General features: G+C 42.0%; 2 protein-coding genes across 7 annotated transcripts in view; one reads left to right on the forward strand and one right to left on the reverse strand.

Moving 5' to 3' along the window:
- Positions 1-550: 550 nt before the first annotated feature.
- Positions 551-14,639, forward strand: part of TLR2 (toll like receptor 2) — a 507,661-nt gene continuing 493,572 nt past the window's right edge. The window contains exons 1-4 of one of the 6 annotated variants that reach the window (XM_066386753.1): positions 551-795; positions 2,847-2,904; positions 3,567-3,643; positions 10,023-13,900. In XM_066386753.1, coding sequence (XP_066242850.1) covers positions 10,036-12,375 — 2,340 coding nt within the window. In that variant the 5' untranslated portion in view covers positions 551-795; positions 2,847-2,904; positions 3,567-3,643; positions 10,023-10,035 and the 3' untranslated portion in view covers positions 12,376-13,900. Of the gene's footprint in view, positions 796-910; positions 933-2,846; positions 2,935-3,566; positions 3,644-10,022; positions 13,901-14,639 lie in introns of those variants that run through there. The other 5 variants (XR_010751683.1, XM_066386735.1, XM_066386763.1 and 2 more) reach the window with 5 other exon arrangements.
- LOC136388216 (proline-rich protein HaeIII subfamily 1-like) lies at positions 741-2,539 on the reverse strand. The gene is made up of 2 exons (XM_066360175.1): positions 2,509-2,539; positions 741-1,264 (listed from the first exon to the last, which is right to left on the reverse strand). The coding sequence occupies exons 1-2, from the start codon at positions 2,537-2,539 to the stop codon at positions 741-743; spliced, it is 555 nt and encodes a 184-aa protein (XP_066216272.1).

Genomic DNA, 14,639 nt, shown 5'->3' on the forward strand with positions numbered 1-14,639 from the left:
TGGGATGGAACAATGGAAGGATAGAAGGACTCCTTCAGAATCTCCGCTCTCTGTGGCTCCTCACATCCCTTTACGGCACAGTAGAGATGGGATGTGCAGCACTAGGGACTGCCACAGGACCAGAAATGCAAAACAAAACAAAGCAAAACAACACCTAGGGTTGTCTTGACCGCTCCTCAGGCAAAACGTTGCTGTATTGACTTCGACAGGGATTGGTGAACTATTTTAACACAGGAGAGCAGAGACTTGCGGGTGGAAGTGGACCCCGGAGATACATAAATATATATTGGCCAGCGAATAGGTGTCGGAAAAGGCGGGAAGGAATGAGAAATACGATTTACGAGCCTGATTTCCGGCTCGTATTCCAAGGATGGAATAAAAAGGAGAAGAAGGAGAGTTTAATGACGGTGTGTCTCAGGCTTGGATGCTCGGAGCTTCAAGAAAATTCTGTTTCTTTTCTCTTAAATTGCGAAATCTGCCCTGTGCTTCGGGAAATCCCACGAGGGTGCTTCTGGCATCTCGGTTCTTTTTCTTGCCCCAGGGCCCACAGCCAGCCCTCAGCCAGTCCCCAGCGCCCCTCTCTGAGCCGGGCCACAAGCCCGGCGGGGGTCGGGGCAGGACCCACGCGCGTTGACCCGGGCCCGCCCCCGGCGCGCAGCCGAGGTTGGCACGCCCGCGCTGGGCGGGACGGCCGGTGTCCGCGCCCCGGGAGCGGGGCGCCCGCGGCTCACGCTTTCCGCTCACTCTTCCTGGGGCCGGCGGGCCGGGCCAGAGCAGCTAGAGGCCGTCCCCCAGGTGCGTCTGGCCGGTCTCGCGGGCGCGGGGCCGGACAGGGGCGGACTGGGCCGCGGCCCCGAAGCGGGCTCTGCGGGGGTTGGGGGTGAGACTGCTTCCCATTCCGCGGCGATCGGGATCCCTGCCGTGTGGCTCAGGTCCAGGCCGAGGGGGACGCGGGCAGGCGCGGGCAGGGAGCGCCCCAGACCCCGTGCGCGCGGCCCTACGCGGGGAGCTGGGCGCGCCCACGGGAGAATCAGGGGCCACCAAGCCAGGGACCAGGGCGCAGCAGGGGACGAGCCGAACGCCCGTCCAGCCTCGGAGGCCCCTGGGGGTCGCCGCGGGGAGTTCCCGCCGGACTCCGGGCTGCGGGTGGCCACGGTCCCCGGCTGCCCTCCCCACTGCCTCGGCACCCTTTGCTCCGAGCGGGTAAAAGGCTTTTGGGACTGCATCTGTGCGTCCCGCTGCGGGTGTGTCCGCGAGGTTACCGCTGGAACCAAAAGCGAAAGGTTGGATTTTGGTCAATGGGGCTTAGAAGTGGGAATGGTCCAGGTCTCTTGCTCCCTAACCCGAACCTGACCTCTGCTTCGGGTGGTCTCTCACGTTCTTTCATCCTTAGGGTGTCTGAGATATGTCAGATACGATTATATCTAATCAGTTAGAGCATGTACGCAGAGTCGAGTTTTTAAAATAAGAATGCTTTGAAGTTCCTCATAACTTTTTCAACTTCTGTAAATGAGATTTTGTGTTTGAATTTGGAACTGAGGTGCAAGCCAGGGTAATGTTTTTCCCGGGCCAGGGGGCAGTGTGTGTGTGTGTGGGGGAGATGATTTAAATCTTGCAGAAGGTTTTATCTGCGCTTTACCAACTCAGATCTTGATCAAAAAGCAACTGGTACGTAGGGTGCCCTGACTTGGAAGTAGAAACCGAAAATATAAAGGGAAATGGCAAACATCGGACTATTTGAAACTGACTTATTCACCAATATTTTAAGTTTCTTCCTGTTTTAAGCAGAGATCATTTGCATATTTAAACTTTTATAGTGTCAGAAGTTGATAACATGATTTGAAAGTTTCCAAGCTATCATTTAATTTTTACATTATATATTTTTTAAGAATTTGGCTTGGCTAGTTAAATATGTTGTTTTTATTTTAGTGATTGAGCATGGGATTTATTGTATATGGCATCTTGGGTGTTACCTCCTCGAAAGATCTTTTTAATAAATATGAGTTGTATTTATTCTTTCCAAATAGTAGGCTTGTTTGTCAGAGTGTCCCCCACCCCACCCCCGAGAGAGAGCAAGCAAGAGAGAGGAGAGGGACAGACAGTAAGGGAGAGAAATGAGAAGCATCAACTCATATTGCGGCACTTTAGTTGTTCATTGATTGCTTTCTCGGATGTGCCTTGCCTGGGGTGGGGGGCTCCAGCCAAGCCAGTGACACCATGCTCAAGCTAGCAACCTTGGGCTCAAGCCAGTGACCATGGGCTCACGTCTATGATCCCACACTCAAGCTGGTGACCTCAGGGTTTCAAACCTGGGTCCCCAGCGTCCCAGTTTGAAGCTCTATGCACTGTGCCACCGCCTGGTCCTGGTCAGGTTAGAGTTGTGTTTTTTTCCCCATAAAATCACTTAAAATTACATTATTTTTTCCTCATACTAAAAGCCACATCTGAGTTTCTGAGTGCATTTTTTAAGTGCATAATTCAAGTTTTGTCCTTGCAGCCTACTCTTACCAGGTTCATTTTCCATACTGCTGAAGAACATGGTTTTGGGGACTTCTTTCAATGAGAGTCTCTGGATAAAATTTCTCTTTTAGTTTTTGAATGTTTGAGAATGTCTACTTCACATTTGTTCTTGTTCTTGAATGACTATTTACCATATTCCCCATGTATAAGACACACCCTTTTTTGAAAAATGTGGGGTCTAAAAACTTTGTACGTCTTATGCAGTGGTTGTATATTTTTTTACTTGCGTTTCCTGCCTTTTTTGCATGAATGAGTTGTATGAATTTTATGATGAATAAAATGAGTTCAATAACTTTATGTAATACGTTTTTTTTTTTCAAATTTAGGGCTCTAAAATTAAGGTGCATCTTATACATTGGGACGTCTTATACATGGGGAAATACGGTAAATGGGTATAGATCTCTAAGTTGGCAGGTATGTTTTCTCAGCCCTTTCAAGATATTATTCTATCATTTTTCCCCTTGGGATTTAATATACATTTGTAATCTGGGGACTTACATTCTTCTTCAATTCTAAAAATTTTTTAGTTATATCTTTTAATATTTGGGTCCACACCAGCATATATGGCAAGCCTGTGGTTCTGCTTCCTTATAAGAGATTTCCTGTAGGCTGGCCTCCAGCCAGGTTGAGACTTCTTTATGTCCCTGTTCACATAAGGTGTAGCCTTTTTCCCGCACATGGCTTTATGGAGAGTGCACTTTCAGTTGTCTGCTCTGCTCTGGCCCATGAGTCTCTTCTCCACTCCTGCTTCACCCAGGCACCTCCGCCCTCACCAGAACGTGGGTGTCGGGCTGTGGTGTTGCTGTGGTTTCCACTTTCTCCCTATTCTGGATCCGCAGATGTCTGCAGCACAATTCGCCTCTAATGCCAGGTTTCTTTCTCAGACTTCCATCCTTCCTGGGTCTTGGATGAATAATTTCTCTCTATCCTGCCTACTTTGTGAATTCTTCAAGCAGATGATTGTTATACTTTGTCCAGACCTCCACCCCTCATTTAGATATGACTTCATGCAATCTAACTTTAGCCATCACCCTTCTATTTCTCAGTATCCTCCGTTGAGGAGTTCTCTGCCCTATGCTGTAATGTATTGAGGAACTGAAAGGAGAGAGAACTCTGACCTTAAGTAAGTATCAAGTTGTTAATTGTAGTTTTAGCATCATTGATAATTATTATTGTTGAAAACTTGCCATGCTATAGGTACCATGTGATATTTGTGTGAATATAGCCCAAGACCTATGTTATTAGAAATTTTACATTTTAAAGAGAAAAGGATAGGAAAAATTAAGAATAGATCTTAGCCAAAAGTCTTAGCCAAAAACTAGTTTATATTTCTTTAAATCTGTGCTATGTATTTCAAAGTGGAAAAAAAATCAGGTAAATTTGGTTGCCCATTACAGTTATACTAAAAGAATTTTTTTTTCAACAACTGATTAACCAGAAAGACAGTGGAATAAATATAGTACCAAACAATAATAATCATCTCATCTTAATCCTATTGATTTTAGAGGTAGGTACAATAGTAGTAGATCAGTAATCTTTATGGGTTTGTTTCCATTGTCTTCTATTTCTGCTCTTCTCATACTTATCATCATCATCTTTCTTTCTTTATTACCTTGGAGTTTTTCTTTTCTTTTTTTTTTTTTTTTGTATTTTTCTGAAGCTGGAAATGGGGAGAGACAGACAGACTCCCACATGCGCCCAACCGGGATCCACCCGGCACGCCCACCAGGGGCGACGCTCTGCCCACCAGGGGGCGATGCTCTGCCCCTCCGGGGCGTCGCTCTGCTGCTACCAGAGCCACTCTAGCACCTGGGGCAGAGGCCAAGGAGCCATACCCAGCGCCCAGGCCATCTTTGCTCCAATGGAGCCTTGACTGCAGGAGGGGAAGAGAGAGACAGAGAGGAAGGGGGGGGGTGGAGAAGCAAATGGGCGCTTCTCCTATGTGCCCTGGCCGGGAATCGAACCCGGGTCCCCTGCACGCCAGGCTGATGCTCTACCGCTGAGCCAACCGGCCAGGGCCAGGTTTTTCTTATTGTACACTGAACATTCCATGCAAAAAATTATAGAGAGACATTTGAGGCCTACAATGATACTATCTTCCAGAGAAAAATTTCCTCTGATAACTTCAGGTAACTATGAGCTCTAGCATTCCAAAAATCATGTTAATCGATTTTCAGGAATTCAGGTTATTTGAGCCATCCAAATCAATCAAAACTGTGCTGAAATCTGTGAGAATTTGTTTTCCTCTAGTTCAGCCTTACCTTATCCATGGCTGCCCCAGATGGAATCTTTAGCTTGCTGTCCCCCTCCTCAGGGATGTCAAAAGTACAGAGTGTGTTTACTGTGTTCAAGGTGATAAAAGACAAAAGGGAAAGTTTTGGCAGAGAATCATAAACTATAAAAAAGTAGCATAGCAGACGTGAAAAAAGAACCAAATAGAAATTATAAAGATGAAAACTGCAATAACCAATATAGTTCAAAGCAGTGGGTGGATTTAACAGTAGATTAAACACTGACAAAAAAAGAATAATAAACTAGAAAACACCCAGGAGAAAATATTTAGATCAAAACCTGAAAAGACTAAAATATGGAAAGAACAGAGGAGAGAGAGGCCTGAGAGATACAGCTAAACCAGTGCTTAGATGAAAATGTATGACCTTAAGTGGGTATGTTAGAAATGAAAAGTGGCTATAATTTAATAAGCAAATATGTACCTCAAGAAACTAGAATAAGAAGAGTAAAATCTTGAGAAATAGAAGGAAGGAAACAATAAAAGAATAGAAATTAATGAAATTGAAAAAAGATTTATAAAATGAAAAGTTAATTTTTCTGAAAATGCCAATAAAATGATAAACCTCTTGCAAGATAATTTAAAAAAGCAGGCACAAATAACTCATCTAAGAAATAAAATAGGGGAATTTACTATGGATTCTGCAGACGTTAAAATAATGAGAGGATAAGTCATTGTGTCAATGACTTTGAAAATTAGAAAAACTCAATAAATTTCTTGAAAAGCAAAGTTTACCAAAGCTGGACATAAGAAAAATAAAATTAGAATAATTCCACAATTGTTAAATATATTTAATGTATTTCACAAAAACAAGATAAAAGAACAGACAATAACAACAGGAACTGCAGGCTCAGGAGGTGGCACTAGTGAATTCTACCAAAAGAAAGAAAGTTTATAGGGCAACTTAATTTCTGAATGTAGGTGCAGAAATTCTAAAGAAAACACTGAAAAATAAAACCCAGCAATATATAAAAAGTTTAATACATCCAGATTAATTTGGGTATATTCTAAAGGTGTAAGATTGTCTTTACACTAAAATTGATTAATATAATCACCAGTAGTTAACAGGGAAAAGGAGGAAATTAATGTTATTATCTCAGTATATACAGGAAGAAAAAAAGAATTTGATAAATTCAACATTCAGTAATTAAGAAAATGAAATAAAGGTAGAAGGACTGGAAAATAGAAATAAAACCATCACCTGGATGGTGATATGATTGAGTATATAAAAATTTGTTTAAAAAATCTACAAGCTGTGGAATTACTAAATTCAGCAAGGTTACTCAATGTATGGTAAATATATAAAATTTAATTAAATTTATATATATAGATGTATATGTCACATTTAAACACATAATACTGTTTTCAAAGCTCGAAAGTATCAAATGCCTAGGTATACATCTCACAAAGACCTCTGTGTAGAAAATCATAAGCTATTATTGTGGTAAATTAAAGAAATCTTAAATAAGTGAAAAGATAGATCATGCTAAGGGATTGGGAGATTTAATACACTAATGATGTCAACAATTCCAAAACTGATCTGCAGATTCATGGCATTGTCAATTCAAACAAACAGGTGTTGTTTTCAAAGCTGATAAGCTGATTCTGCAATTTATAAGAATATGCAAAGAGCCCAGACTAACCAAGACTCACCTGGAGAAAACAAGAAGGAAAGATGTCCTCTCCTGGATATTAGGAGATGTTGTACATTGAATGTAGTGTGTTACCGGTATAAGGATAGATAGGTAGACATTGCATCAGAATGGAGAGCACTGAAACAGACCCACCCCTCTGAGGACATGAGGTTGTAGGCAAAGGTAATATTGTTGATTGGTTCTCCTAAATCAGGGGTAGTCAACCTTTTTATACCTACTGCCCACTTTTGTATCTCTGTTAGTAGTAAAATTTTCTAACCACCCACTGGTTCCATAGTAATGGTGATTTATAAAGTAGGGAAGTAACTTTACTTTATAAAATTTATAAAGTAGAGTTACAGCAAGTTAAAGCATATAATAATAATAATTACTTACCAAGTACTTTATGTCAGATTTTCGCTAAGTTTGGCAGAATAAATCTTTATAAAACAACTTACTATAGTTAAATCTATCTTTTTATTTATACTTTGGTTGCTCTGCTACCACCCACCATGAAAGCCGGAACGCCCACTAGTGGGCGCTAGGGACCAGGTTGACTACCACTGCCCTAAATGATCTTTTTTAAATGGTGCTGTGTCAACTGGATATCCTTATTGGAGGTGGGGAGAAGAATTCTGTCTGCTTCCTCAAATATGAATCCCAGGTAGATTGTAGGCCTAAAAGCAAAAGGTAAAGCAATAAAAATTTTGTAAAATAATAAAAAGAACATCCTTGTGACAATGTAGGAAAGATTTTTAATAAAGTAGAAAATTTAAGGACATGTGTTCATCAAAAGATTCCACTAAGAAAGTGAAAAGGCAAACCACAGAGTAGAGGGAGATATTTGTAACACATCTGTCTGTCCTCCATTTCCACAGTATGTAAAGAGCCCCTATAGCTTAATAATTGTAATGATAACTAAAGCCTTATGCTGCATAACATTTCAGTCAACCACAGACTGCATATACGATGGTGGTCCCATAAGATTATAATGGAGCTGAAAAATTTCTGTCACTTAGAGACATTGTAGCTGTTGTAATGTCATAACGCAACATGTACCTTGTGTATTTGTGGTGACGCTTATGTAAACAAACCTGCACTGCCAACTGTATAAAAGTACAGCACATACAGTTATTTCCAGTACATAATACTTGATGATTATGATAAACAACGATGTTCCTGATTGTTGTATTTACTATACTATACTTTTTATTGTTATTTGAGAGTGTACTCTTTCTAGTTATTAAAAAAACAACTTTGCAGTAAAACAGTATGCTGTGTTATCCCAGTAGCAGCCTCATAAATCTTGTGTTTAGCCTCATCTTTTTTTTTTTTTTAAATGAGAGGAGGGGAGATAGACTCCCGCATGTGCCTCGACCGTGATCCATGGTCAACCCTCATCTGGGGCCAGTGCTCTACTCATCTGGGGCCATACTTTTAACTGAGCTATTTTTAGTGCCAGAGGCTGAAAGGAGCCACTATAAGCACCAGAGTCGACCATGGTTCAATCAATCAAGCCATGGCTGCAGGAGGGGAAGAGTGGGGGGGGGGAGGGGGAGAAGGGAGAGGCAGAGGGGAGGGAGAAGAGAAGCAGATGGTTGCTTCTCCTGTGTGCCCTGACTGGAAATCAAACCCGAGACTTCCACACACTGGGTTGACACTACCGCTGAGCCAACTGACCATGGCCATACCCCCATCTTATGGCATCATTTTCTCTTGTGCTTGATTTAATCTTACATTGTTTTGTACAGTAACATGCTGTACAGGCTTGTAGTCTAGGAACAATAGGCTAGATCACGTGGCCAGGATGTGTAGTAGGCTATACCATCTAGAATTGTGTAAGTATACTCTATGATGTTTGTACAATGATGAAATTGCCTAATGATGATGATGAACTTATAGTTTATCTGTACTATAAAATGCTGTGGTACATTGGAAAAAATCAGAAATGTCTTTTATAAACTGACATAGAAAGATGTCAAACTATGTTTTCAGATGAGGAATGAAAATCCAGAATAAATATGTATGGTGTAACCTCAGTTATCTAAAAAAGATAGGAGGAGATGCAAAACAGTCACACTAGTGTGGCCATAAAAAAAATCTGGCCCTGACTAGATAGCTGAGTTGGTTAGAGTGTCGTCTTGATACGCTAAGGTTGTAGGTTCGATCCCTGGTCAGGGCACATACAAGAATCAACTAATGAGTGCAGAAATAAGTGAAACAACAAATTGCTGTCTCTCTCTCTTTCTCTCTTTCTCTTCCTCTCTCTCTTTCTCTCTCTCTCAGTCAATAAAAGTTTTTTGTTTTTTTTAAAAATCTGGCTGCAACATCAATTACATTCCAAGACCAAGTACGTATTAACATTATTTAATTTTAATTCTCTGTTTATGTAGCCTAGAGAGCTTTATAATCTCCCATATTCTTGGGAACCTGGGGAGGCGGGAAATTACTTTTACCCATTAAAAGTTTTATTCTTGGGGTTAAATTTAAACAATGGGTACATTTAAGGCAGCAATCAAGCACAGATAAAAGAGTATGGAGGCAAGGAACAGGGAGGGGGCTGAATAGAGTTGGAGGAGGACCCAGGGTCCAGAACGTGGGCAGAAAGGGTCGAATTCATGGGCGAAAGGATTAGCAGTTGTGGAGTGTGCAAACAGCCCCCCCCCTTCCTCTAAACAGCTCATCCAGATGCAGCGCCACTTTCTGCCTTACTGCTCTGCAGGAAGAGAAGGTTCCGATGGTCTGATTATCCCTGAGCCCAGCAAACCACCTTGCTCTGTCTGGCATTCCCAGCATCTGTCCTGCCTGCTAGGAATAGGTGCCAGGCAGGAGTGACAAAGAGTGGGACTTTTTTCTTTTGGTGTTTTCCTGCAGCTGCATGCAGTGAATAGCTTTCCAATAAGAGCCTTGGTTTGGCGCTGAGGTCTCTAACTCCTAGGGGACATCAGGCAGGGAAGAGGCCTGCTTAAATATAAGAAGTGCAAAAACAGGTGCTGGTAAATTGGTTTGGTTAAGCTTAGCCCCCCTTTTTTTGTTAATTGATTTTAGAGAGAGGAAGGGAGACAGAGATAAGAGAAACATCAATTTGTTGTTTCACTTATTTATGCACTCAGTGGTTGATTCTTGTATGTGCCCTGACCAGGGATCAAACCTGCAACCTTGGTGTATCACAGTGATGCTCTAACCAACTGAGCTACCCATGCAGGGCTGCTTAGCCCTTTCCTTAAGCTGCTTGCTCGTTCATTCTTGCATTTATTCACTTACTCATTCTTTTAACCCATGTTGATTGAGTCCTGCCCTGCACTCCCAGTTGGTATTGTGCTTTTCACTCATTGAACAGTGATAGTATATCTCTGTTAGTGTTGCTGAGTGTGTCAGGAAATTAATTAATTCATTATAAATGAATTTATTTTAATTCACATATTCCATTTGCCTCTTGGTTATTCTCTGGTAGCCCTGTCTATGTGCGCTCACGCGTGCGCACATGCATGTTACACTTGCCAAAAACGTTTCTCAAGAACTGGAATTGCAATATGCTGTCCACCACAATCACTCATTCGAGCCTCTTTTATTTGTAGGTTGACTCACAGGATGATGCCACATGCTTTGTGGATAGTGTGGGTCCTGGGGGCCATAATCAGCCTGACCAAGGAAGGGGCCCCTGATCAGTTTTCTCTGACTTGTGACCACACTGGTGTCTGCGATGGCCACTCCAGATCTTTAAACTCCATCCCCTCAGGGATCCCGGCAACTGTGAAAAGCCTTGACCTGTCCAACAACAAGATCACCTATATCAGCAAGAGTGACCTGCAGCTGTGTGCGAGCCTGCAAGCTCTGAGCCTGGGATCCAACCAAATTAACACAATAGAGGAAGAGTCCTTGGACTCCCTGGGGAGTCTTGAACATTTGAACTTATCTTATAATAACTTAGCTAATTTATCACCCTCCTGGTTCAGGCCCCTGGCTTCCTTGAAATCCTTAAACTTACTGGGAAATCCTTATAAAACACTTGGGAAAACACCTCTTTTTTCTCATCTCACCAACTTGCGAATCCTGAGAGTAGGAAGCAAGAACGACTTCACTGAAATTCAGGATAAGGATTTTGCTGGGCTGACTTTTCTTGAGGAACTTGAAATTGATGCTTCAAGTCTCCAGAGGTATGGGCCGAAGAGTTTGAAGTCAATGGAGAACATCAGTCATCTGATCCTTCATATGAGGCAGCCTGTTTTCCTGCCGGAGATTTTTGTAGATGTTGTAAGTTCCCTGGGATATTTGGAACTGAGGGATACTTACTTGAACACTTTCCATTTTTCAAAAGTACTCATCAATGAAACCAAGACAATTAAAAAGTTGGCATTTAAAAATGTGGAAGTCACGGATAAAAGCTTCAGTGAAGTTATGAAACTGTTGGACTATGTTTCTGGAACGTTAGACGTGGCGTTTGACGACTGTACGTTCAATGGGGTTGGTGATTTTCAAATAATTGAAGACATAAGTAATGTTGAGACATTAACAGTACGGAGGTTGATGGTCCCACAGTTTTACTCATTTTATGATCTGAGTAATTTTTATCCTTTTGTAGGAAGAGTTAAAAGAATCACAATAGAAAACAGTAAGGTTTTTCTGGTTCCTTGTTCACTTTCACAACATTTAAAATCATTAGAATATTTGGATCTCACTGGCAATATACTAGTTGAAAACTTACTGAAAAACTCAGCCTGTGAGTATGCCTGGCCCTCCTTACACACCTTAATTTTAAGGCAAAATCATTTGAAATCGTTAGAAGAAACTGGAAGAATTTTGCTTACTCTGAAAAATCTGACTAACCTTGATATCAGTAAGAATAATTTCCATCCTATATCGAAGACCTGTCAGTGGCCAGTAAAGATGAAATATTTGAACTTATCCAGCACGAGAATAGATAGTTTAACTGAATGCATTCCTCGGACGCTGGAAATTTTAGATATTAGCAACAACAATCTCAATTCCTTTTCTTTGACTATGCCACAACTCAAGGAACTTTATATTTCCAGAAATAAATTGAAGACGCTACCAGATGCCTCCTGCTTACCCTCGTTGCTAGTCATGAGAATCAGCAGAAATACAATAACTACTTTCTCTAAGGAGCAGTTTGATTCTTTTCAAAAACTGAAGACTTTGGAAGCTGGTGGGAACAATTTCATTTGTTCCTGTGAATTCCTGTCTTTCACTCAGAAGCAGCAAGCACTGTCCCAGATCCTGATCGACTGGCCAGAAAATTACCTGTGTGATTCTCCATCCCACGTGCGGGGCCAGAGGGTTCAGGACACTCGTCTCTCGGTTTCTGAGTGCCACAAGGTGGCGCTAGTGTCTGCCGTGTGTTGTGTCCTTTTCCTGTTGATCCTGCTCACTGGGGTTCTGTGCCGTCATTTCCATGGACTGTGGTACATGAAAATGATGTGGGCCTGGCTCCAGGCCAAACGGAAGCCCAAGAGAGCTCCTCAGAGGGAACTCTGTTATGACGCCTTTGTGTCTTACAGTGAACTGGACTCCCACTGGGTGGAAAACCTTATGGTCCAGGAGCTGGAGCACTTCGACCCTCCCTTTAAGTTGTGTCTTCATAAGCGGGACTTTGTTCCTGGCAAGTGGATTATTGACAATATCATCGACTCCATCGAAAAGAGCCACAAGACCATCTTTGTGCTTTCTGAAAACTTTGTGAAGAGCGAGTGGTGCAAGTACGAACTGGACTTCTCCCATTTCCGTCTCTTCGATGAGAACAACGATGCTGCCATTCTCATTCTCCTGGAGCCCATTGAGAAGAGGGCCATCCCTCAGCGTTTCTGTAAGCTGAGGAAGATCATGAACACCAGGACCTACCTGGAGTGGCCTGCTGATGAAACGCAGCACGAAGGGTTTTGGTTAAATTTGAGAACTGCAATAAAGTCCTAGGTTCCTTCACTAAAGGTCTGTCTTGGTCTGGTGGTGGTCTTTCTATCATTAGTTGTAACTAAGTCCATTCTGACCCAAGTATATGTAAACCATGTAAGGGCTTGCTTACTAAAACTGTTCAAGTTTTATCTAGAGTCTTGTTTTATAAAAACTTCTACCAGATTATTTTTTTCTTTGAGGGGAGGAGAGATAGTGAGGCAGACTCCTGCTTGCACCCTGATCAGGATCCACCCAGGAACCCAGTCTGGGGATGATGCTCAAGTATCGAGCTATTTTCAGTGCCTGAGACCGATGTTCTCCAAAATATTTGATACACAATAATGTAAAAGATGGATACTAATACCGTATGTTCATTTTTATTATCTAGGTTTAATAATACATCATCAGAGCCCCAGGGCATGCTCGAACCAGTTAGCCACAGGTTGTAGGAGGGAAAAAGGGAGAGAAAGGGAGAGGGAGAGGGAGAGGCAGATAATCATTACTCCTGTGTGCCCTGACTGAGGATTTAATCCAGGACATCCACACGCCAAGCTGACACTCTACTGCTGAACCTAGAACCCAGATTAATTTTATTTTTAGATTTTTAAAATTTATTTATTGATTTTTGGAGAGAAGGGACAGAGAGAGGAAAAAATAGAGGGAGAATGAGAAAGAGGGGGGGGAGAAGTGGAAAGCATCTGCTTGTAGTAGTTGCTTCCTGTATGTGCCTTGACCAGGCAAACCCAGGGATTTGAACCGGCAATTTCCACGTTCCAGGGCCATGCTTTATCCACTGCGCCACCACAGGTCAGGCCAGAGCCCAGATTTTTTGAAAAATGGTTTTTCTTTATTCTAGGAGATAATCATGATCTAAGTCCATTGCTGATATCTGAATTATCTGTAGCAAATGGTTTAGTTCATTAGAAAATAGCACAGATGACCAGAAGATTTCAAATGAATGTGCAGTCCGCTTTCTGCTAGCAGACTCCGTGCCTGTAGAGGGCGCTTGCTATCCCGCTGAGCTGTCTCCTCTCCATCCTGCTGCTCTTGAGATTAAAAAGGCAAAATGTTTGGGTCACTCAGCCCCAATCTTCCTCTTCCTAGACAAAAGTGTTGTGTGTCCGCATCAAATTTGACAGGATACAAAATGCCTAAAAACGGGTGTGTTTTCATGTGAATTGGGTCTGTCTGTCTGGGTGTTTAATCAGTTTCTCTAGCCATAATTACTTGAGTGAGGTACATAACACAAGATACAATAAATTACGTTTCTCAATGAAAATCAAACTAATAAAGTAAACAAAATACTCAGTGTAGAAGAATTGGAAAGAAGCCTTCCATATCCCCGACTCACCTTCCTCCAGTCTTGAGCTGTCTGTGAAGTTCTCATTCGTATCTTGTTCCCGGCTCCCAGTCCCTGCCCTCCAGTCCGCCTCCCCTGCGGCAGCGTGCTTTCTTCTTCTTTGAGACATCTTCTTCTGATTCTAAAAAGGCTTTCCTTTTTACTTTTCTTCTGGAAATTTATACTAGTACCTGTGAGCTAAATACATTTTTAAACACATATAAGCCTAGAGGTTCCTCATAATGACTAAAAAATATTTGATACACAACAATGTAAAAGATGGATATGACTTCCATATGTTAATTTTTATTGTCTAGATTTAATAATACATTACATTTAATGCAATAAATGCTATTGACTGATTTGGCGTGACTTCTTACGCTGGAAACCACATGTGAAAAAGCAAGTGAACTTCCTCTGACCCTGCTCAGTGCTTAGTCAGAATTGGGTCTGTGTAGTTAGTTGGGCTCTGGAGTCAGAAAGACCTGGGTTAATAGATATGTGTCTTATGGAAAATTACTTAACTTGACCTAAAATAGTTTCCTGTCCTTAAAATACAGATAATACTATCAAGATCGTAGGGTATTATCTAGATATTAATGTCCAGCAATGTAACTAAACCATGGGGCACATGCTCCTTGGTTACCATTCTGTCTGGAGGGTGTGGAGGGCAAGAAGACCAAGTCTGATGCTACAAGGATCCTGCCTGCCCACAACTTGCCCCCAACACACATTAATATCACCTGGGCGAGAGTAATGGCGTGGTAGGAAGCGATACCGATAAATCTCCCCCAAAACTCAACAAGATCTTCAACCAGAAACAGAAAAACCTATCCTTGGAGCCTCCAGATGTTTCGCAATACACCCGAAGGTATGGTCGAGCGAAAAATTGGTTAAATATATAATCAAACCCCGAAGGAAATAGGGAGTAAGAAATGCTCCACAG

The sequence above is a fragment of the Saccopteryx leptura genome, chromosome 1 (genome assembly GCF_036850995.1).
Source record: "Saccopteryx leptura isolate mSacLep1 chromosome 1, mSacLep1_pri_phased_curated, whole genome shotgun sequence".
Taxonomy (NCBI): Eukaryota; Metazoa; Chordata; class Mammalia; order Chiroptera; family Emballonuridae; genus Saccopteryx; species Saccopteryx leptura.

Coding starts and splice junctions, on each gene's coding strand:
- LOC136388216 (XM_066360175.1), bottom strand. CDS start 2,539: ATGTTCTTCAGCAGTATGGAAAATGAACCTG. Junction 1,265..2,508: donor CAGTATGGAAAATGAACCTG/GTAAGAGTAGGC, acceptor TTTTGGTTCCAG/CGGTAACCTCGCGGACACAC.